A 21,977-nucleotide genomic window follows, 5' to 3' on the forward strand; every position below is an offset into this window, starting at 1 on the left:
GCATCACCAAGATATCACTGACTGCTCTATGGACGCACTCCCACCACTCCCAGTCTTTACTCTTTTGTGTTGCTGGTTTCATCTGACAGGACACGTGACGCCAGAGAACACGCTCACAATGACTTGGCAGCTTTTCTGGTTCTTCCTGTAGCAGTGATCTGTTTTCTGCTTTAAATAGAGGCAACCCAGTCCTGGAGAGCACAACAAAGCAGCAAGATGATGAGCCAGAGCCAGAGCCAAGGCGTGAAGGTCCATGTGGAATATTGGTAAGTAGAACTGTCATCAGGTATCAGATACTACAACAATGGTCAGCTTGCATCATTGTGGTCCTATGATCGCAGGACTTGTATTCAATATTCTGCTAGCAGCAAGGAAATCCACAGGAGTATGAAGGAGCACATTGTTTTCTCTCAAAGGAAATCTTTCGTAAGAGAAATGTGAGCTCCCCTATTGCTGAGTGCATGCTAGTTTCCAGCGTGTTATGCTGATTTTCTTGCTGGAATACATTGATTCACTGATGTGGAACAAGTGTGCAGAAATCTCAGTCCATCTTTCATCTAACTAATCATAGACGGCTTGATTTTCCATCATTCAGCTCCGAGCGAGAGAAAATCCATCGATTCCCCGATCTGTTCTACATTTACACGTTGAACAGTGTAAATGTAGAAGTCTCCATTGCTGATGTTTGTATTTCGGAGTCACAGCACCCGGTATTGTTCTGCCGAACAGTAATTGTATCTGATAGGATGCAGGCACAGTTCAGCAGATGATTTTCCACCCTGGTGCTTGTAGGGTTGCCCAAGGTTCAAACTCTGGCTGATTCAGCCAAAATTCAAGTCGTCTATGGCCAGCCTTTTGTGAGCTGGGCGGTGCTTGCAGGACCACCTATGGCCCAAATTTGGAGCCCTCTTTGGCCAGCCTTCTGTCATCAGTGGCCATGGCCGGATCTAGGGGGGTGCTGGGGTTGGCTGTGCCCCCGCAGATTTTAGCTGTGTGCGTGTCTCTCTGAGAGTGCATCCACTAATCCAAGAGCCAGTCTGATGACAATAATTGATGTAAGGAGGCACTCTGATGGGAACCTGATGTAAGGGGGCACTCTGATGGGTACCTGATGTAAGGGGGCACTCTGATGGGGCCACCTTATGTAAGAGGGCACTCTGATGGGGACACTGATATAAGGGGGCACTCTGATAGGGTACACCTGATGTAAGAGGGCACTCTGATGGGGACACTTATGTAAGGGGGCACTCTGACAGGGACACCTGATGTACGGGGGCACTCTGATGGGAACACTGATGTAAGGGGGCACTCTGACAGGGACACCTGATGTAAGGGGGCACTCTGATGGGAACACTGATGTAAGGGGGCACGCTGACAGGGACACCTGATGTAAATGGGCACTCTGACAGGGACACCTGATGTAAATGGGCACTCTGACAGGGACACCTGATGTAAGGGGGCACTCTGACGGGTACACCTGATGTAAGGGGGCACTCTGACAGGGACACCTGATGTAAGGGGGCACTCTGATGGGGACACCTGATGTAAAGGGGCACTCTGACGGGGACACCTGATGTAAGGGGGCACTCTGACGGGGACACCTGATGTAAGGGGGCACTCTGATGGGGACACCTGATGTAAGGGGGTACTCTGACGGGGACACCTGATGTAAGAGGGAACTCTGATGGGGACACTGATGTAAGGGGGAACTCTGATGGGGACACTGATGTAAAGGGGCACTCTGATGGGGACACCTTCTGTAAGGAGGCACTCTGATAGTGCCTCCGAAGGGGCCACCTTATGTAAGAGGGAACTTTGATGGGGACACTGATGTAAGGGGGCACTCTGATGGGGACACTGATGTAAGGAGGCACTCTGATGGGAACCTGCTGTAAAAGGGGACTCTGCTGAGAAGTTATGATGTACAGAGGGTCTCTGATGAGGACTCCTAATGTAAAGGGGGACTATGCTAGGGACATCGGATATAAGGAGGCACAGGTTCTTTTTACTTACTTTAATCTAATGACAGCCTAATACATGATAATGTTTCCCAGGTTGTGACACTGTGTGACAGACTGTCACTGACTCACACAGTGTCGACATTATGCTTCCTGAGTTTTTTCATTTCACCCCCAGATCGGATAGGCTAGATCTGGCCCTATGAGTGACTAGAATGTATTCGATGAATAACAGTCAAACAGGTTTGGTTATTGATTCTATATTTTTGTTTTTCCCCAGCGGTAGGTGAGGATATGAGGCCCGTTATCAGGAGCTTGCATCTGAGATCAAGGAGCATGTACCTGATGCGGAGATCACCGGTAGTGTAGGGAGGACTGGTAAGTGTACTGATCTGTTTTTATATTACAGTATTTGCTTTTTGCATATAAGAGATCGTTTTACACCCATATTGCTGACTTCATTCTGAAAATGCAAGTTGCCTGACTGCCTTTAGTTTTAGTACACTGAGACACTGATGCAGAAGAAGGCAGTAAGTTGGGTCAGAGAGAATACAAGTATGCCTATGTGCATACCTGTCCTGGGCTAGTAACTCGGAAAATTCTGAAGCCAATGGCAGCTGAACAGCCATACAACCAGCATTTTCAGACGTCCTCTATAATTTCTCTTGGCATAGGTTTCCTAAGAAAACAGATCTTTGTTGGGCTTGTAAAGCCAATAGGACTACAACATCATTCTGTGATTATAATAATTTATGACTATGATTCCAGCTTATAATAACATTGGATTTAAAGTAACAATTTCATTCAAGTATTCCTAACTTTAAAAAGTCCCTTCTATTGCACTCAGCTTCCTCCATATCTTCACATTCCTTTTTATTTGCTGCCATGGTCTGACTTCCTGTTAGAGGGTGTTTCCATTCCCTCTCCATGGTCCCACTGTATGTAGGAACGTAGCCACTATCTCTTGCTGGTTCCTGAGAGGAACTACGGACTATGGGATTTATACAGAGCAGTGCACATGACTGCAACCAACATGCACGGCCTGTTCTAACGAAACAGAAGTGAGAGAGAAAAAGAGAGGTTTAGGAGCTCAGAGGATTTCACAAGGAGGCACAAAAACATATTAAAAATGGTTTCATGAAAAATAGATTACAGGGACATTAATTAGTGGATGTGCAGTGCAGATCTATCCCCTTGTTATATGCCAGGTTGTTTTTTTTCATAATCCTGATGTGTTGAATGCATATCCCTGACAACTATGTCTCTTGCTACTTGTGCTGTCTTGTATCTCTTTTGTAAAGCCTTCTAAATCAGTAGTCTCCAAACTGCGTCCTGTGGGCTGGGTGTGGCCCTGTGCTTGTCTTTATACAGCCCTCGGGATGCTATTCCTTCCACTGATACAAGGCATTATTCTTCTCTCTGACTCCAACAATAAGGCACTATTCTCCTCATTGACACCAACAATGGGGAGCTATTCCTCCCACTAAAACCTATGATGAGGCACAATTCCTTCTCCTCTTAATCACAGGGGTGTGGAGTATTTTCTACTCCCACTGGCTACAGTCTGGCCCCGCTAAAGTCTGAAAGACAGTAAATTTTGTGTTTCTATTGTGACTGGTCTCAGGAATCAGATCAGGACTGAGATTCAGCACATGAAATATCAGGAATGCTCCTGCAGAGCAATAATAAACGTTACCTGTAGGTAATGTTAAAGCACGGGCGGACTGACCATTTGGCCCGGGGTCAGTAGGGGGCCCCATGAGATGCCCTTGGTACCTTTTTCATAGGCTTTTTTGAGTTTGTACAAGGACACAGGGGCCCCATGATCCCCATTGCCCGGGGGCCCCATGAATTGTCAATCCGACCCTGTGTTAAAGATAAATAAAATATTTGCCTTGGTGACCAATTTACATACAATGTGACTTTTCTGAATCTAAAGAAATTTGCGTTTGATCCTTTGTAAACAACATGTCATTTTGTATAAAGAAATATTTAGTACATGTAAATTTCCAAACACCTATACATAACACAAATCCATAAACCGTATAAATAGTAGTGATGAGCTTAATGTTCGAGTTGAATGTAAGTTTGACTCGAACATCGTCTTTCGTGTATCTGCTGTGCCCCACAATGCACTGCGCTCTGACAGATGCAGTGCTTTGGCCAATCACAGCCCAATTGGGCAGTGCTAGCGGTGACCACATATCCCATTTGATACTGAAAATGTCAATTCACTATTGCAGTATGCGGTATTTACCGAAAATAGCAAAAACGCTCAGTAAGTACCCCATAAAAAGACCTTAAAGTCAATTCACTTGATGCATGCGGTAATTAAGTAGTGGTCCAGACATATGGTATGTACGGGTATCTGTCAGTAACTGTCATGGGTTGTTATAGAGAAGGTGGCCACAGAGTCATCAGCTGTCAGTGGGGTTCCCTTCTGACAGCTGAATTAAAAAAAAAAAAAAAAAAAAAAAAATTGCCGGCAAATAAAAATTCGCAAACAAAACAGCATGGGGTGTCCATCCCACATCCATACCAGGCCCTTCTGGTCTGGTATGGATCTTGAGGGGAATGCCCACACCAGAATTTGAAAAAAAAATGGCGTGGTGTCCCCCCCCAAATAAAAAAAATCCATACCAGACCCTTATCCGAGCATGCAACCTGGCAGGTCAGGAAAGGGGGGTGGGGATGAGCGAGTACCTCCCCTCCTGAACCATACCAGGCCACATGTCCTCAACATGGGGGGAGTGCTTTGGGGCAGGGGAGCTCCCCCCCAAAGCACCTTGTTCCCATGTTGATGGGGACAAGGGCATCTTCCCCACAACCCTAGTCTGTGCTGGTGAGGCTTGGCAGGCGGGGGGGGGCCTTATTGGAATCTGGAAGCCCCCTTTAACAAGGGGGCCCCCAGATCCCGCCTCCACCATGTGAATGAGTATGGGGTACATGGTACCACTACTCATTCACAAAAAAAATAGTGTAGTGTAAAAAATTATAGTAGACAAGTCCTTTATTAAAACAACAACATTTTGTCCCCCCCCCCCCCGATGTAGATGTTGAAAAATGTTACAATGAACTTGGGGTCTAAAAATATGAGTTACTCGCTAGGGGGAGATCCTCTGGGGAAATCCAAGATGGAGAAAGATCTGGGGGTCCTAGTAGATGACAGACTCAGCAATAGCATGCAATGTCAAGCTGCAGCAAGCAAAGCTAGCAGAATATTAGCGTGCATTAAAAAGGGAATTTAAAACAATAATCCTGCTACTTTATAAAACTCTGGTTTGGCCACATCTGGAGTATTCCATCCAGTTCTGTTCACCAATTTGTAGGAAGGATGTGTTGGAACTGGAGGGAGTCCAGAGAAGGAAAACAAAATTAAGAAAGGGACTGGACCTCAGTTTCGAGGAAAGACTACAGGGACTAAAATCTATTCAGTCTCAGGGAGTATAAGAAGACAAGGGGCCACTCAATAAAATTGGAGGAGAAGCGGTTTAAACTGCATAGGGGGTTTTTCACTGATAGAGCGGCAAGAACGACAACTGGTGGTGTCAGGGGGAAGTACTGATAGTTTTAAAAGTCTTGGACGTGCATCTTAGTGCTCACAATATACAGGGATATGGGAAATGATTCACACACCCATACAGGTTGAACTGGAGAGACTCAACCTTACCAACTATGTAACTATTTAAGGCTGTCCAATTGGTGGTCTGTGGGATGCATGCCCTAAGGGTACATTCTTTTGGGACTCACAGGGCCCCAGCTAGACTGTGCTCAGTACAGAGTGGCAGCAAGGTGCCATGTGGGATCCCCGTGGAAGCTGGAAATCACTGTAGTAGACACCACTATTCCAGTGATTGCTACTAGCTTCCGGGAGATCACTAGCTTGGGGTCCATTTAGAGAGCATTTTAAATTTTTACTGATTATTATGGTTGTCATCACTGTCATCTTTCTTTCAACAGGAAGCTTTGAAGTTAAAGTTAACGATGAGCTAATCTTCTCCAAACTGGAATGTGGTGGCTTTCCATTTGCAAAAGATGTAAGTGTCAGAATATGATCACTAAACCAAGAAAGCATTTTCCGTGCACATGTGTAATCATTAGCTCCAAATGGACATAGATTGAAAGTTGTTGAATAATTGATTTATTCATATAGCCAGCTTTGGTATTACAAGAAAGCCTGGTCAAGTGTTGAATATTCTATAACTGCACCACAGGCTTGTACTGGATGTGTGGGTCTGTTATCATGCCAGTAAGCTTTTAAAACCAAATTGAGCAGTGATCCAACATATTTCCATTTAACGAAGCCAAAAATGAATTTTTTTGCCATTTGGATAGAGTAACGTCCCATTGAGATTTAATTTTACTTACTGTACCATAGCCACAGCAGGAAATAACAGGGAATTTCTGATTGTCAACAGAACTAGTGTCCCTATTGGAGGATTTCCCCTCTACTGTATTACTGTTCTGGGGACAACCCCAAATTTGGGATTTACTATCACTCTCTATCTTAGTGGTCAACAGGACAATTAGAGAGGGTGAATTTCCATAATGGGAACACAGACAGCAACAAAAACCTGGCATGTCTTCTAATCCCTATCTACTCTATCCAAAACAAACAATAAAAGTTTTGCCCTTAGCTATACTTTAAAGTAGAACTATAGAAAAAACATTTTTTTCACTTTGGATAGCATAAGGTAGGATTATAACCTCTGTAAAGTTTTTTTTCGCCATCTGTGTCCCATTGGGGAGATTTCCCTTCACTTCCTGTCCCATAGCCAAAGAGGAAGCGAGAGGAAATTCCTGTAAATTAAGGGAAGATTTATTTCTGATACCTTTTCTGGGGACAACACCAAATTTTTTATTTTCTTTCACTTTCAATGATAATGGTAAACAGAACAAATAGGGAGGGTGAATCTCCCTAGTGGGGACACAGACAGCAATAACAGATATTCGAATCCATCCTCTCCCTATCCAAAAGTATTGGATATTGAAGACCTCCAGCAACAGGTGTTCTGCAGTATTTAGGGGGGTGTTCACAGCTAAAGCTAACCATACACTATGTGAATTTTGTTTGGTTCCTGAAAAACAGGCCAAAATTTACTACTTGGGTAGCCCTGTTGCCACCCTCCCATGTGACATCCTCCAGTTGAAGAATCAAAGAAGCTGGATGAAAACTTTTTGGACAAACAACCATGGCATCCAATCAGAAGCTATCTTAAGTGTGCACAGCCTATTTCATTAGGGTGTGCCCCCCAAAGCTCAAACACACATGCATATCTTTCTGATCTCCATTTTCTCCCTCTCTTATAAGCAGAAGCACTCAGTGGGAGATCTTTCCCATCTCCTTATTGGCACACAGAACAGTAATAGTAATGCACACGGGGTGATTTGGGTGTGCCCAGGCACAACTGGCACACCCTGTGCACACACCTATGGAAGCTATCATAATACAATAGCCCAACAGGCAGATTAACTTATATTGCCACTATATCGCTCTAGTAGCGCCACCTGCTACTAATTTGTAGCTTCTGCAGTGATTGCTCGAGTTATAAGATATGCATACTTGCATTGTGCTAAGCTGGACCAATGTAAGTTTGCAATAAAATTCATACCTGGAGTTCAGCTTTAAAGAAGAACTCTAGGCAAGAATTAAACAGTTGTGTCTAGGGAATAATCTTAAAAAAACATGAATTATCTTTCTCCGTAGTACTGCTACGGTTAGTTGTTTGCCTTCCCCCTCCAGCACCAGAATGTGGGCAGGAGTTCCTACATTATCATGTACAATGCAGTACCAGTGTTGGCCTCTAGTCATGCATTGTATGTGATGACACTGGTCAGAGGAGTGGCGACAAGACCGGTTAGAGACTGGCAAGAGCAACTTCAGGGAACCAGTCCTCAGAACTCCAACCAGCAGAGAGGAAGACTGCAGGACCATGGAGTAAGTAATCCACTGTTTTAGATTCTTCCTTCAACAAAACAAGTATTATATTTTGTTTTATTTTTGCCCAGTGTTGGGTTTTCAATGTCTGATATGGTAAAATTGGTCCAACAAGGTCTGCGTCTGTCTTTACAAGATGACTGAAAATTATATTTATGGACCTTTGAAAGTCTACTGGATTGTTTTTTTTGTCCATTGACACTGACTCAACCTTGGAAAATACTGGAAAATGATGATGATGAGGACAATGATCAGAATAATGAAAAAAAAATGTGTTTTTAGATTATAGAGGTGGTGCAGAGGATGAGAGATGGCAAGAAAGCTGAGAAGGTCATCAGGAACAAGAAAGCATGCACTATCCAATAGAGTGCAGCTGGTATGGAAGACTTGAAGACGGTCTGCCTTACAGACTAGGGCAGGTTCTGCTAATGACTGGTTTCGTCAAAAAGCCGAGGAGACCATGAATATCCTTAGAGTCTGTTCTTAAGGGCTGTAAGACAGCTTATTCATGTCTATATGTAATAAAACATGACAACATTGACTGGTTATTGTGTTCTGTCATTTTTAACAAAAAATGGAAGAGTTTTCTAATGACTTCATTCCTTGCTTTGAACTGAGATGTTTTGGAAGAAGCACTCATGCTGTTCACTTTTAAATTCCACCTTTACATCAAGACATAGGAAGTTCTTCCCATGTGATCATACATTTCATTTAGAAATGGGAATTTAAATTTTTTGCAAGATTAATAATAGAGAGCTTTTAATTCCAGTTCTCTTTGATTCTGGTATCAGGGTGGTGTAAATAAACAAAAGCTGAGAAATATGGGGGCCTACCATTATTGACCTCACTCTAGCTGTTGTCTAACTTAAGGCAGATCTTCACCTCGAAAGAAAATTTGGGTGTACCTGGCTCCAGCCCCAACCACAAATTGATTTTTTTTAATGGTTGTTTTATTAATTTTTTTGCCTGAGAAAGTATAGCATTGTGCAGATGGACTGAAGGGTTCTGTTGAGTTTCTGGACCCAACAGAGCAGAGACCTTTGAACCATCTGTGCATGTGTGGTTTTCCACATGCAAGTGCTCAAACGTGGCACAGTGAAGAAGGTCCAGGTCCTCCCTCACTGTGCATGCATGGCCGCAGGACTCTCCCAGCCCCAAAGGCTAGGCAGAGCTCTTTGGCGCATCTACACATGCGCTGAACTATCAAACATGGCACTGTTGGTGGAGGGGGGACAGAGGTATGATCAAAGGAACAAGCATGCAGGAAATGAAGTTAGAACATATATAGAAGAGAAAGCTTACCCAAGCTCAACTACTATGTTGAAGGTGTGGAGGGAGGAGTCTGGTGCTCTGGCTAAAGTGTCCACTTCTGCAGCATAAATCCATAGGTAGCCAGCAACGCGATGACTTCTTTATAAATGCTTTATTGGTTACACAAATGCAGATACAAAATCCAAATCTGATGCGTTTCAGCTCATAGAGCCCTACTTAAGCATAGCATTGCATTGCAATGAGTAAGGCTCTATAAGCTGAAATGCGTCAGATTTGGATTCTGTACCTGCATTTGTGTAACCAATAAAGCATTTATAATGAAGTCATCGGGTTGTCGGCTATTATCTATGGAGAAGGTCAGCAATGGCTGCTCTCATTATAGGACTCAGGCACATGTTCAGTTTGGTGTGTATTGCTAGATTTTTTTTTTCTTGGGAGAGTGCATGTGATCAGCACAGGGGCAATCAGCACTGTCCAGAAAGAGGGTCATAGGATAGTTAGAAAAGAATGAAAACTCCTCCTATAAGATTTAACCAGTGCTCTGCTGGACACTGATAGAAGTTACCAGACTGCTATATACTGCTGATGAGAAAAGTTATTTAGCAGTTTTTATTTATTAAAATAATTGCATTTCCATGTTCTGTGTACTGTGGGAGACCACATATCGTGAATGCAGGGTCCGGGGTTTAGTAACACTTTACACACCAGCTGGCAGTCTGTCTTGTTGGGATTAAACACCCACAACCTCCCCACAAAATAACAGACTATTCTAAAATGTTTGCAGTTTTTTTAAGGATTTACCAGATATGGATCAACGGCACACTGGACATACACAAATCACAAGTCAGCCAATTCTATGTGAGTGGGCCACAATTTGTTCAGTGGGCAATCCTGGCCAGTGTCGGATTTAAATCCCCCCCTCCCCTTCCTCACACTTCACAGGTCCCAGGAGACTGCGGGAAAATTCACAAAGCGCAGCACAGCTCGGGCATGTACAGTAGACCGGCTGTGATGCAAATGATTGGGACCCGAAACTCCTGATTCCGGGTCACCTGATTGCTGTGATAGCCTCTGATTGGCTATCACAGTGATCAGTCACTGTGAAGCCTGCCCCTGTGTTTTCTCTCTCTGAATGGAGGGGAGAATACATTGTATTTCTCTCTGTCCTTTCAGAGAGAAAAAAACAACAGTATTAAATGCATAATACAAAATAAAAAAAAATACCTAGATCTAGGTCAGTGCCAGGGTTAGTGTTTGGGTCAAAGGTCAGGATATTTTGGGCAGGATTTTATTTTTTTAAATTAGTATCAGTGACAGTGTCGGTGTGTTTTAGGTAGGACAAAAGATATATCAAAATACGCACTATTGTTTCTACGGGTACAAACAACATACAGATATGTGGCATCACTGTGATCGTCAGGAGCAAGAGAATTTATTTTGGGTTGTTCTTTGGTGGTTGGTTATGGTAGTAACAAGAAATATACAGTTACATTTTAAAAGTTGTTTTTTTTTTGTTTTACAATTTTGGGCCAGTTTTCCTTTGATAATAGAAAAAAAATAAAATCAGGTGATATCCATTAACATTCACCACCAAATGAAAGCACAATTTGTCCAGAAAAAAACAAGGTACAATTCACCTGGATGTACAAAGGAGTTGTGATATGTACGGATTTACTAAACACGTCAAAGTTGCAAAATTGTGGGAGAGTAACCCATAAAGTTTTGACAGCAGACAGATCAAGTCAATTAGCTTGTTAGGAAGTGAGTAATGGCTGCCTACATATTTATATCAGTACAGGTTTTCTTTAAGCCAAATAAGAAGCCATATAAAAACTTCTCTTTGTGGCAGCACCACGAGGACAGCTCTATTCCATGGAGCAGTCTGCTCAAGTATTGCATGCCCCATCCACAATATGTCTAGAAAATATCTAGAGCTTTAGTAAGTTTTTTTTAAATTTTTTTTCTAGATGGTGTGGGCAGGAATGATGCCATGCAAGCTTTGCCCCATGCTCTGCATTTTTTTAATACAACTTAGCCACTTTTTTATTTTGTTTCCTGCTAGAGAATTACTTAGAACCTCCAAACATTATATATTCTTTGAAAGTAGAGGCCCTGGAGAATAAAAGGGTGGTTGTTGCAATTTTACGTTGCACAATATTTGTGCAGCCATTTTTAAAATGCAAATTTTCAGACAAAAATAGACATTATATTCTGTTTATGTGCACTGGAATTCATTAATTTCTCGGTAAAACATGATGATATACTGAGTAAATAGATACCAAACATGTCGTGATTTAAAATTGTGCATGCCCATGGAATAGCAACAAGCTAGAGAACATTAAAATTATTCATAGGCAACACTTTGAAAGCCTTTACAGTTCGGAGTTAAACAGGAGGTCTGGGGATAGAATTACTGCTCTCACTTGCATAGATCACATGTGTATGGGGGAGGGGAGTGTTAACTTTTTTTCTTTTTTTATGGTCTTTAATTATTTTATTTTTTTGTATCAACTTTATTGCTATCACAAGGAATGTACAACATGTGGGCAAAATGGACAGGTACTCTTCACTGAGAGATCTAGTAGACCCCAAAGCTCTCCTCTGTCCTCAAAAGCATCTGATCAAACTGAGATTGGTTTAATCAGATCTTTTACAAGCGGACAATGGCTTGCAAACAACAAACTAAAACCAACAAAATCTTTGTTACTTCTGGTTTCATTCATCACAGAGGAGGGGCAGGTACAGATATACCTTCCTTTTCTCTGTGTTCAGCCGGCCAGACAGGATGCAGTGATCCCAGGCTCCTCAATTGCACCAGGAGCCCAAGAATAACAGTAGGAGGGAGGGGGCCCCTTTCGTGCTCTGTAGAAGTGATCAGACAGCTGTAGAGCCACTCAGATCAGGTCTACAGGAAAGCCCATTGTTGACTGCATATTTTGATAGTGTGATTATGGCTGCAGCTATGATCCCAGAATAACCACTTCAACCTAAGGACATACAGGTACATGCTGAGGACATAGTGTGGTTAAAAAGCAGTTGGAAAGTTTTATAATAATTGTGACACCACCTCCATTATAATGAGGATCCTTGGTCTGCTTCACTTTTCCTACTGTTGCCATTTGCAAATATGTTCGTATTTGTACTGGACCCCCATATTTTTTTTTAATCCCTATATGAAGTGGAGCATAAACTGTTGTAAACACACCTGTCAGCAAAATATTTACCTGGCAATATGAACTTGCACGTGCTTATTATTTTCCAAACACAAAGAGGGCATCTCATTACAAAAATAAACCTGGTAAGCAGATCTTCATGGAGCCATCAAATAATTTGCAGGCTACAAATATCTATATCATTAGTGAATTAAATAGAAGTTCTTTATTTCATAAAATGCATTTCTAGAGAAAATTAAGTGCACACTTTTTAGCAAAATAATAGAAGAATTATACAGCTCAGCATGAAATCATTGGAATGGAACATTTCATTGCATTTGAAAGCGGCCTGGCAAAGTCAAATAGGTCTTTCCATAGTTTATTAGGCTCATAAGACCGAGATGAGCTCAGTGAGATTTTAACAGTTCACAGTGGCGATATCAATATAAGAGGAGACAATACTTCCAGACTCTTGTATCTCATTCACACATTTGCAGTTTAACATAAAATACACCAAAAAGGTATGTCTACCCAGACGTGACTTAGGGGGCTTCAAACTGAGTTGTGGTGCTCTAGAATTGTTAGAATTCATTGCCACCTTGACGTGTATATTACATCTCTGAATTCCATAATTTAAAGTAAATGACAAATCCAACAGCGAAAATAGGACCCCTCCTCGTAATGGATGCGGTTGTACAGTCCTGGAAACTAGCACAGAGATCTCACCATCGGAGTCCATTAGAAACAGGTGGCTTCAATTTGCAGGATCTGCCAAAAGCTCAGGGTGGGCTGACCTCAAATACACCTTCCCATCATACCTTCTTGGTTGATAAATTAGGATGCCAAATGCCTTATGAACAAGCACTATGCTGCACTGAATACAGCACAATACTAGATCACCCTAACAGAAGAATGGGTTCCTAGTGACTAAGCTATTCTATGTAACTGGAAAGAAGTTAGACAGGAAGTACAAAGTAGTAAAAAATAAATGAATAAAAAATATGAGGCAGTGTTCCCTAGTTGGCAAACAGAGCAGCTAAATTCAAGCTAAGGTGCAGTTGACTCCTGCACACAGTGAAGTCCAGGGGTACAGATATTGACATCACACCCTATTCATTCCGATACTGGATCTAGGACCAGTCCAGGTTAGTAGGCGCGGTCTTGTGGAATTATGCTGCCTATTGCATATTGTGTAGCATTTAGAATACGGATTTAAGCTTGGTTCACATCTGTGCGGGTGGTGCAGCTGCGAGACCCGCACAAATACCTGCAGCCGCACCACCCACACAGAGGAATGCAGGACCCATTAATTATAATGGCATGCCGCCCGCACTGAAAATCGCAACCATACTGGGAACCTCAGTTCCCGCGCGGGCTGCGATTTCCCAAGTAGTGCAAGGACTTCTTCCCTGCGTGTCCTGGAGCATGGGAGTCCATTCAAATGAATGGGCTCCTGTGCCCATGCAAATCGTGGCCCGCACATATGTGGACCAGGGGTTAGGCTCCATGCACACTAGCGCTTTTTATAAGCTCAAAAAAAATGCTAGAAAACAACGCTGGATAAAAAAGGCTGAAATTTGCGTTTTTGTGCAAGCTTTTAGTAGCAGTTTTTTAGAATTTAGGAGCCTTAGCATTTTATTAGCGTTTTTTACAGTACATGAAGGAAAAAAAACACTCAAAAAAGGAGTTTAGCATTTTTTCTGCCCAAAAACGCTACAAAAACTATTTTTTTTTCTGCTCCTAAAAACTGAAGCTTGAAAAATGCTTCTAGCATAAGATAGTGTGCATGGACACATAGGATAGCACTACTCACTTCTAGGAGCAGAAAAAAGCTCATAATAGCTTCTCGGAGCGTTTAGTGATTTTTTTCTGCTGGGAAAAAGTTCCCATAAACTCTATATTTTGTTTCTGCTCCTAAACGCTGAAGCTTGAAAAATGCTTCTAGCATAAAATAGTGTGCATGGGCACATAGGATTCCGCTATTAGCTTCTAGGAGCATGCTCAAAAGTGCCTCTAGGAGCTTAAGATATGCTAGTGTGCATGGAGCCTGGAGCTATTCTCATTTATAATATATAGCTGAACTTGTCATTCCCACACATCAATTTTTTTTTTTTGGCTGCTTAATTACCTTTCTGTACTTTCTTAAACAAAAAATCCTCCATTCTTTCTATTACCCCAGCACACTGCAAAGCAATGTTCAGATTTTTAAAAAGCTGCCTCTTCTCCCATTGCATACCTCTATGTTCTGCACAGTCTGTCTGCAGAAAGTTCTAGGTGTTCTATCACCTCTGTCTTGGGTAGACAAAAAGACGGGTTGAAAGTTAGGAGTGCATGCCCAGTGGCTGCTCCCAGCTAGTTCAAACTTTGCCAATGAGCTCAGTCGCTGCTGCTAGAGGGAGAACGAGCACAAAGTGCATGGCCAAAGCTTGAACAAGCCTGGAACAGCTATCATATGAATAGAGAAAAGCAAACAGAGGGCGCCCCGGACTAGTGCATGGCCTTTAAAATATGTTTTATGGATGTAAATAATAAGTATTATACTCACAAATAGTCAAATAAAAGGCACATCATAAAGGAACAGCTCTGTCCAATTCACACTGCATGTCTATCTGTAGCCCTCTTGGGCTCTGAAGAAGAGGCTAGTCCTCGAAACGTGTCAGCCTTTTGGATGTCCAGAGCTCTCACTACAGACAGACACGCAGTGTGAATGGGACAGAGCTTTCTTTATGATGTGCCTTTTATTTGACTATTTGTGAGTATAATACTTATTATTTACATCCATGAAACATATTTTTAAGGTAGTGCACTAGGCCTGTGCCCCCTCTGTTTGTTTTTCTCTATTCAGTACTTTAGGACTCCCCCGATCCTTTGAAGGCAGTATGGCATGTATATACCAAGAATTTCGTTATGTGGTCCTAATGACATTGAGTCCATCCCCAAGCGCAGGAGTAACTGGTTTTTCCACTTCTACATAGCTATCATATGATCTGCCCAGCAGTTTAACCATGGGGAGGAAGGGGGGGGGGGGTCTGCAGACAGGCCATGTAGGACATAGAGCCATGTAATAGGAAAAGGGCAGATTTTTAAAATCTGAACAATTGTCTGCAAAGTGGTGAAGGTGATAAAATATGTACAGAAAGGTGAGCTAACCCTTTAATTTGCATAGTCTGGGCACAGGTACAGTATTTACATATCCTGATAAAGTAGTGAAAGCAGTTTAAAGGGTTGGATCACACCGGGATCGCATGGGACCACAGTGCACGTTCCTGTGCGATTCCTGCTTGGTATGATTTTTCAGCCCTCTCGTAGGAATTGCCTGCAAATCCCAGTGGAACACAGAAAACGAAGTGTATGCACTACTTTAAAAAAAAATGCGCTGCACCAGATCACATAGTACTGAAGTACCATGTGATTGGGTGGCCACAGATGTACTGCGTTTGTGATCCGTGCTCGGGGCACTGTTAAGAATACGTTGGCAAAGACAGTGTGCTTTTAAGCTGTTAGAAACTAACTGAACCTGGTTTTAGGGCTCCTTCACATGGGCAGCCAGGGGTTGGTAAAAGAAAGAGGTTGAGATGTGGTTTTACTGTCCACCAACAGACATCACTGCCCCTGAAAGTGGCCCATTAAAGTGAATAGGGCCGCGCCACTACCGCCCTGCGTCTGCGGTGGTTCAATCTGTAGGATTTTAAACCCTGCTTGTCAAACACCTTCTGAAAATAGACTCACTGCGGATCGCTTTTAAGAGGGTCGGCAAAAGCTACTGCACATGAGAACGAGTCCAATTATTGAGAATAAATTGCGTCACAGCACAAGCAGCTAGAGATATCAGTGATGGCTTGTTTGAAAGCCCCTTTTCTGCTTCTTAAGAATATGGCCTGGGCACCGATGCACCTTCAAGTATCTATAGTATATTGCTCCTCCCAAACTCACCTCTTTTTCTAGTAAAAATATGGACAACAAGCCAGTCATTTCTTCTCTTTGTAGTGTTTGGTAGACACACGAGGTTGTTAGCGGTTTTAGATGGTTCTAGGTGTCTCACGAATACGAAGGGCTGAAATAGCTGTGTAGTTCTACCTGTAAACTTTCAGTGTTAAACTCATAGATTAGAGCATCTGCAGAATACAGGTTTAGTGTACAAAAACAGGCAATAGGAAATAGATGCAAAAGTGATGCCGTTACCCACAGCAATCAGAGTTTAAACTGAAATATAAAACATGTTTCCACTTTTGCAGACATATTGAGAAAACACCTATATTTGTTACATGTTCCCGTCCACATAGCATAACATTACAAAGGGTAACTCCACTTTCGTGCAAAAAAAAAAAAAGTGTATACAATTAAGACACAAGTCATATTGTAGATAAATATTATGACAAATTCTGTCCTTTTCAACCAGAGGGGCTGTCATTTTCTGTAAAATGCAATGCAATATGGCTGCTTGGCAGTGTTCTGTACACAGATGGTGACAGAAATGCCATTTTCTGCTTGCATGCTGGGCTCATCAATTTCCCCAAAAGTCACATTTTGGGCATCCCCTGCATCAAAATATTCTAGCAGCAAAGGGACTGATATCCAAGTATTGGAGGAGACAGGAGGTGCCAAAAATAAAGGACTGGGTGGATAGGCTGGATCAAATATGTAAATTGGAGGAACTTTATCATTTGAATGAAGATAAGATGGAGAGTCACCATACAAGATGGAACAAATTGGAGGAATTCAAAAAGTCAAGGCTAGCCTTAGAGGCTATGGGGGATTAACATAGAATAATATGGAAACAGATTTTGTTCTTTTATAGGGATTATGATCTCCAGAAATGAATGGGAAAATGCAGAGCAGAAGGGGTCAGGGATTGGATGTGGGGAAGTCAACGTAGCAGGGGGAAAGGGATGAAACAATAAATGTTTTGATAACATGCTAAGGTTTTAATGAGTATGTTTGTAGAACTTGTTTATCTGACAAATTTATAAATATTTAAATGATAAAAAAACAAAATATTCTAGTTACAGCAATACTTCCAAAGGGAAATCACATCTAAAAGGGATGCAGACCCTGCAATTTTTCTCATTCGATCCCTGCAGGTGCAGCAGCTGATTGAGAATTATGAAACCACTCCTATACAGATTCACTCATTCATGGACACAAACAGCCAGCTATTTCTTCAGAACAACAAAAGGTAAGAATCTGCAACAAAATTAAAATCCCTGCAATTTACATAGATCACCCAGAGGGGAATGTAACTTTTCTCAACAAAAGTGGAGTTACTCTAAAAACAGCAGCTCACCTTTTCTGGGATTTTTTTTTTCTGGAAACGACAGCACTGACAAATCTTAGTTCTCCGACTATGAGAGGGTTGGGGAGCTGTGTGAGCCATAATCAACCCTGTCTATACTGTGCTGGAGAATCAGTTGTAAACTAGATTTGAACATTGCCCTAACAAAGGGTTAAATGTTTAGAAGCTGGGCTTCTCTATTGTTTGTCAATGAGAACTTGTTGGAAAATGCTTGCAGTCAGCCATGACACCTTCTCCCAAGAAACAGCTAAATGTAAAAATAAATGAATAAAATTCAGGAGTGCTATGTGAATTTGAACACAAACATAATGGTGGAGTTTTCTCAGATTTGACTGCAAAAGTGGAAATATGTTTTAAGCAAAGAATATTGTTATGGGCAGCTGTTCCAGACTTGCTCTAGTTTATGCAATTCAAATAAAGTCTGTTGTTCTAAAACATAACTTCTATATTTATTACTCACTAGAGTGCATGTAGAGTTCACCACAATTAAATGATCTATAGGACCATACTGAGTATAAAGGAGGAGGAAAAGGACTAATGCAAGCCACCTGTTACTCTAAAAAGAGCCACTGTAGGCAGGATATTTTTTTTCGCTGTGTTTTTTTTCCTGCCTATATTCATTCTATAATTTGAAGCACAATAGCTACATATAAACATGCAATATGATAAATCTACCTGCCTGTTGGGAGTCTTCTGTGGAATGTACACTGACCTGCGCATGCACAGCTCAGCTTATACCATACATGTGTGCCAAAACTACTGCGTTCCTTTGCAAGCATGGGAGTGACGTCATCCGGAACTGATCCATCAAGATGGCCGAAGGCCGACACCCAGATGAAGTCCAGGAGAAGCTGCCAGTGCCGACAAGTGGATGATGGATCGTTAAAGCAAAAGTATTCATTGAGGAGTTTAGTTCCACTTTAACACAGTTACAACTGAGCCATCTTTAATAGGTAGATGAGAATACAGATGTGACACTGTTCATAGGGTCGCCTATAGTCTACTTGTACGCTAAGCTTTCCAGCAGTTTTGTGGGCTGAACCAATATTCGTCAGAAAGCTGAAGATGTGTTAACAAGGAGACAGTGCCTGTTATATTCCTGCTAATGGAGTGCCTAAAGGTTCAGTATAACACATAGATGAGTTGCGTTTTTAAGACCCCCCCCCAACTATTCCCCATTAGGCTGGGGTTTTGCCCAGGCTGGGGTAACGGCAGGAATTAATCCCCCTGGCACTACTGCCTGCCAAACACGATGTATTCACGTGAATAGAGCCACGCTGCAACTGTCCAACAACCACATGCAATGCATGTCAGTGAGGTGTGGCAGTGCTGCATTTAGGGAATTAAACAGGCGGTGAGATGACATATCACCTTCTCAATACCTGTCACATGCCTCTGAAAAGCAATCCGACAAAGGCAAACTTTTCAGGGGATCAGCCAGGGCCGGACTGACAACTCATGGAGCCCCCGGGCAATAGGGGATCTTGGGGCCCCTGTGTCCTTGCCCAAACTCAAAAAAGCCTATAAAAAAGGTACCAGGGGCATCTCATGGGATCCCCTACTGACCCCGGGCAGTGCCCGAGTTTCCAAATGGTCAGTCTGCCCCTGGGTGCAGCAGTCCTTGGCGCTGGTGTTTGCAAGGGCCTTTTTGTATTATTTAGAACGTAGTGCTGAGCCACAAATAGATGCTGAATCGATAACCCAAAAACAGATTCACTGGGAAGCTGGGAAAGGCTCTGTAGAAAATCTAGCGCTGGCTTCATCTGCCTTGCCAGCTGGCTCTCCTTCCTCCACCAGCTTTGGGCAGAGGTGTCTTTCATAGCTGAGTACATCTCCCAAACAGTCACATCCGGGGAGCTTTCTATAAAGGTCTGATTTAGACAGTACAATCTAGCAGCTCACACTGTGAAAATGACAGGTACGTCTTAGAATATTATAATTCAGATTTGTCAATTCAGACAAGTACTCTGATTTAATTTCATTCTATATTTCTACACATCTTCATAAGACCAGGCATTCTGGGATAATAGACAACATGTCAGAGTGCTGTAGAGTAACATATTTTATATAAATAGATTATCTGACAAAAGGAAATTGGTTATATACACAGCAATGATGTGCAAGTAGGCAGTCCTTGCTTCATATACATTCCAAATATGCTGAGACCATTTCTATGTCATAGTAGAGAAGCGTACACAATAGGGAAGAGAAGGCCACTACAAATAGAGATGACATATTCAGGGTTAATTGAGGACATTTTCAAGGCAAATCTATCTATTTCTTAAACTGATGAGACTATAGGATAATTTGCACGAGTGAGTTATAATGCTGATTCCCTCTTATAATCACTATTTCTGCATTGGAATTCTCACTTTTGGACCAGGAAAAGGAACAAAAAGTCTTCTTTCCTCTCTCTGGCCATTAGCAATGATTAGCCACCCAAGCAAGGAATATATTTGCAGACTGTCCTCTAAGAAGTCAACTCTGAGACTCGAAGATCCAATGATGTGTAGAATAGAATATATGCAGCAGAGGTCTTTACAGATGACACTGAGATGTCCGATACTTCGTGGTCATCGAATTTATACCACTTCTGTTTCAATGCATTTTTACAGTACGCTGTGTAGTGTCCTCCATCCAACCCTCCATAGTGATTCTGTGTGAAATATAATTATATGCCATCAAAACAGCTATGCAGTTAACAAAATCAATAATAGAAAAAAAAAACTTCCTAAATGCATTACTCAGATTCAAAATAATTTGTATAATGGTGTAATCGATTTATCACAGAACACTGCCTGTTCACACTGCCCAGCCAACTATTCATACAAAGGTATGCCATGATAAAAGCAAAAGGGTAGGAGGCACCTCCAGAACTGCAAGTATGAATATTTCTCAAGTCAGGGACGACATGCCAACTTTACTAAGGTAGTACAGGCTAGGTGCTGGGTTGCAAAATGTTGTTTGAAGCCTATGCTTAGAAAAAAGGGACAATACTTATATTTAATCTAAAGTGTCGCTTGTGCTTCTTCCAACTGTAAATGTGAAAATCCGAAGTTCCCTTGTCCCTCCCATACCCTACAACTGTAACCTTCTGGTGCTGTAGGGGTTAATACTAGAGCTGGACCTGTGACAGCTACCCATCAACAGTGCCAAGCCTCCCCACACTTCCACACTCACCTCTCATTCATGGAAGCTATAGTACAGCCTCTATGAATGAAAGGTAATAAATGATGGAAAGACAAGCACCTTTCATTCATCTGTCTGTCGTCCATTTATAGAGTACTTTCAATTCATGGAAGCTATAGTACAGCTTTGATGAATGGAAGAGGGGGGAACATAGCTGGCACGCTCGATGCTATGAGCACCTGTCACAGGTCCAGCGATGGTACCGGAAAATTACAGCTGTGGGGTATGGTAAGGGGGGCAGGGGACTTTGGATTTCAACTATTACAGCTGCCTCCAGCACAAGGGATACGTTGGATTAGAATTCATATCCCTTGTGCTGATTTTTTTAAAACTTTTTTTTCTACACTTTGCTTTGCCTGTACAAAAATATTACACAGTGCCTAAAGTGTTATTTTTTTTTATTTACTTTTTATTTCATACTTATATAAACAACATTAAAACATTCCATCTTCCAAAATATACTTTTTTCTTTTCTCCCCTAAATGAATAAATACATTCTATAACCTCTCCATATTCTTTTAAATATTCCCATCTTATCCTCCTCTAAACTTCTCAGTTCTTCCATTCTGAAAATGCCTTTCACTCTATCTATTCAATCCACCAATTCAACACTTTATTCCTATTTACTTCCGCCATGGGCTCAGAATAGTAGAATAAGCATTTCAGTGGGTCCCCTTGAATATCTACCCCACATATTTCCTTGATATAATATGCTATTTCCCTCCAATAAACCTGTATCCTCGGCCAACTCCACCAGATGTGCTCCATATTGCCCTTTTCTCCACATCCTCTCCAGCACCTCAGGGAGCTTTCCCCTTGCTGTTTATGGGTTATACTGGGTGTTAAATACCATCTCGCCAAGCATTTGTAGTTCATCTCTAATGTGCGAATGTTTACTACCTTGTGTGTTAGGTTAAAAATACCTTCCCTTTGCTAAGGGTTGATTTTTTTTCCTAGTTCCTTTTCCCATTTACTTAAATATCCAGGGGGCTCGACATCATCTAAGTCCACAAGGATTTTATATATCCTAGAGGTGATGTGTTTTGGGCTTAATTCAGCATTCATTCGTTTTTCAAACGGGTTCATTTCTCCTACATCCCTAAATGGTTGTGGTAAATTTGCAACGAAATAAGACAACTGGTTATACTTCCATTCATCTATTCTAACAAACAAAT

The 21,977-nt window shown here is 41.9% G+C and overlaps 1 protein-coding gene and 1 long non-coding RNA gene across 3 annotated transcripts in view; one reads left to right on the plus strand and one right to left on the minus strand.

Moving 5' to 3' along the window:
- The first annotated feature begins 97 nt into the window (after window positions 1-97).
- On the plus strand, window positions 98-8,442 carry LOC149455919 (uncharacterized). The gene is made up of 4 exons (XR_016313996.1): window positions 98-266; window positions 2,239-2,336; window positions 5,919-5,995; window positions 8,179-8,442. It is a non-coding gene; the product is annotated as an uncharacterized LOC149455919 (long non-coding RNA).
- USP8 (ubiquitin specific peptidase 8) overlaps window positions 2,691-21,977 on the minus strand; it is a 95,523-nt gene continuing 76,236 nt past the window's right edge. The window contains exon 20 of one of the 2 annotated variants that reach the window (XM_089685695.1): window positions 2,691-3,005. In XM_089685695.1, the coding sequence (XP_089541821.1) occupies window positions 2,943-3,005 (63 nt within the window). In that variant the 3' untranslated portion in view covers window positions 2,691-2,942. Of the gene's footprint in view, window positions 3,006-12,527; window positions 20,270-21,977 lie in introns of those variants that run through there. The other variant, XM_089685693.1, reaches the window with a different exon arrangement.

The sequence above is a fragment of the Staurois parvus genome, unplaced genomic scaffold (genome assembly GCF_062004578.1).
Source record: "Staurois parvus isolate SC_StPar_1 unplaced genomic scaffold, SC_StPar_1.0 ptg000381l, whole genome shotgun sequence".
NCBI classification, from domain to species: Eukaryota; Metazoa; Chordata; class Amphibia; order Anura; family Ranidae; genus Staurois; species Staurois parvus.